The following is a 2,500-nucleotide window of genomic DNA, read 5'->3' on the forward strand; positions in this document are numbered from 1 at the left end:
ATTTGACTTCACATTCTGTTTGAGAGGTTTTGTTGTTGTTGTTTTTTTGTTTTTTTTAATCAACGATATTAATTTTGGACTTTCAATTGCATATGTAATTCAACTCTATCACAGTTGCAGCAGAGGTATAATTATCAATCATGGAAGACAGCACATGCATGGGTAAAACAAAATAAAAAAAAATAGAAAATATCCCTTTCCTACATTCATATCATTTTCAACAATATCTCTTTTTTGTGTACTATTATCAGTCTTGTTTGTTGTTTTCTTTCTTTCTTTCTTTCTTTCTTTTTTTTTCCGTCGTCGTCAGGAACTTTTCGTTTGCTGAACGTTGTCGTCGGCAGAATGTTGATTGAGGGGAGACAACTGTTCTGTGTGTGGCCCAGTGATGTCCCGTGACGAGGGCAACGTGTGCGGCATGAAGCGCACACACACGATAACGGCAGCAGACAGCAAGATGACGCCACCAATCACATGGTAGGCTACGTCATAGGACCCCGTGCTGTCCCGGATGTAGCCTGGAAACAAACAAAAAAAGAAAAAAACACACGATCTCCCATGAAGGAACAGTTTGCTGGTAAAGATAGAAGTGAAGATGTGTTGTTTTCCTCTTTTTTTTTTTTTTTTTTTTTTTTTTGAGTGGGTGGGGGTGACTTGGGGGTAGGGGGCATGGGTGGTGATGGTAAGGAGGTGTGGGACGGGTGGTGGTGGAATGTGTGTGCTGGGGGGTGGTGGGGGAGGGAGCGGGGAGGGGGATGAAGACAAAATCGTGAAACAGACAAATAACCTGGAGTTTTTTTGTTTCTTTTCTTTTCTTTTTTTTTCCTCCTCTTTTTCATTATAGATTATTCAGTACAAAACTTAATAGACTATTCAAAACTGAAGAAATAAAAGGATCTCCCGGCAAGTTTAACAATTAATATCTAAATTCTTCAGACCCACTTTGTCATATTGATAAATGGTGATCAAGTTCTTACTTTTTTTTCAAGTTATTCATAGATGTAAACTTATTTTCACATAATGTTAGTCTAAACTATTCTCAGACAACCTTCTTAATTACTGTAGTTAGGAAGGTGTAAAATTTGCTGTTCGTGACGAAAAAGAAAGTGTCTATGGTGCATTTAATCTAAGCAGCATTTTAAGAACAGATTTCCCGAGTAGGACAATATTTGTGCAACCGAAACACCTACAATACGTTTGCATTTATAATGAATGCACCTCCTTTGAAAAGTTGGGATTTCTAATGCATGCCATAGAAAGTCATATAATGTCGGAATTTTTTCTCTTGTTTTTTCTCTCTCTCTCTTTTTCTTATAATAAATTTACTGATGCTAAGACGAGGTCAATCATCGTATGTGACCATTCTGAATATGACACTGATCACGGGTCTTTTGTTTATGAGGGGAAAGAAAGCAACAACAAAACATGTGGACGATCAGCAAGTAAAACCGACTGATATACAAAGCTTTTCAAGACAACAGGATGAAAGTATCATCCAGTCTACTTACTTCTTTCTCACAAGAACAGTGAAAAATTGCCAGACCTATGAAATATCTGACATACTGCACTCCAACTATTTGTATTTTGTATTTTTGTATTTCTTTTTATCACAACAGATTTCTCTGTGTGAAATTCGGGCTGCTCTCCCCAGGGAGAGCGCGTCGCTACACTACAGCGCCACCCATTTTTTTGTATTTTTCCTGCGTGCAGTTTTATTTGTTTTTCCTATTGAAGTGGATTTTTCTACAGAATTTTGCCAGGAACAACCCTTTTGTTGCCGTGGGTTCTTTTACTTGCGCTAAGTGCGTGCTGCGCACGGGACCTTGGTTTATCGTCTCATCCAAATGACTAGCGTCCAGACCACCACTCAAGGTCTAGTGGAGGGCCGAGGAGAAAATACCGGCGGCTGAGCCGTGATTCGAACCAGCGCGCTCAGATTCTCTCGCTTCCTAGGCGGACGCGTTACCTCTAGGCCATCACTCCACTAGCATAGACAACACACATTGCTGTATACTAGTCACTCGGTTGAGACGATAAACGTGGTCCCATGTGCAGCATCTGCATTTTCAAAACCCGGCGCACGTAAAAGAAACCCACTGTGTGTGTCAGTGTGAGCGGGAGAGAGAGATATAGAAAGGAAGAGACACTGAAGCCTCACTGAATGACACAGAAAACGGGAGATAAGCGCCTGAAGGCAGCCGTTGGTTGGCTATACAAAGGTAGGCAACTCAGCTGTTATGCAAAAACCTCCGTGTCTGTAAAACGCCACGAATTTGGTCTCCGGCCCCCAAGACAGGCGCTAAGTAAGTGTCAGTAATAATGGGGTAATGATTATAACACAAAACTTCTCCAAGTGTGGACAGAAATATGTTTATCCATCACAGTGTGGCTGCCTACATGGACGGGGTAAATGACACAAAACGGTCATTCACGTAAAATGTTATGTCTATATGAGCGTGTGTGTGTGTGGGGGGGGGGGGGGGAGGTGACTGAAACCTGA

The 2,500-nt window shown here is 41.2% G+C and overlaps 1 protein-coding gene across 5 annotated transcripts in view; it reads right to left on the reverse strand.

The window, feature by feature from the left end:
- The window catches only part of LOC143288918 (monocarboxylate transporter 5-like), a 26,462-nt gene that overhangs the window by 448 nt on the left and 23,514 nt on the right, over positions 1–2,500 (reverse strand). For all 5 annotated transcript variants that reach the window (XM_076597591.1, XM_076597589.1, XM_076597593.1 and 2 more), the window contains exon 10: positions 1–518. This exon is cut by the window's left edge and continues 448 nt beyond it. In XM_076597591.1, the coding sequence (XP_076453706.1) occupies positions 307–518 (212 nt within the window). In that variant the 3' untranslated portion in view covers positions 1–306. The remainder of the gene's footprint in view (positions 519–2,500) is intronic.

This window comes from Babylonia areolata, chromosome 13 (assembly GCF_041734735.1).
Source record: "Babylonia areolata isolate BAREFJ2019XMU chromosome 13, ASM4173473v1, whole genome shotgun sequence".
In the NCBI taxonomy this organism is placed as follows: Eukaryota; Metazoa; Mollusca; class Gastropoda; order Neogastropoda; family Buccinidae; genus Babylonia; species Babylonia areolata.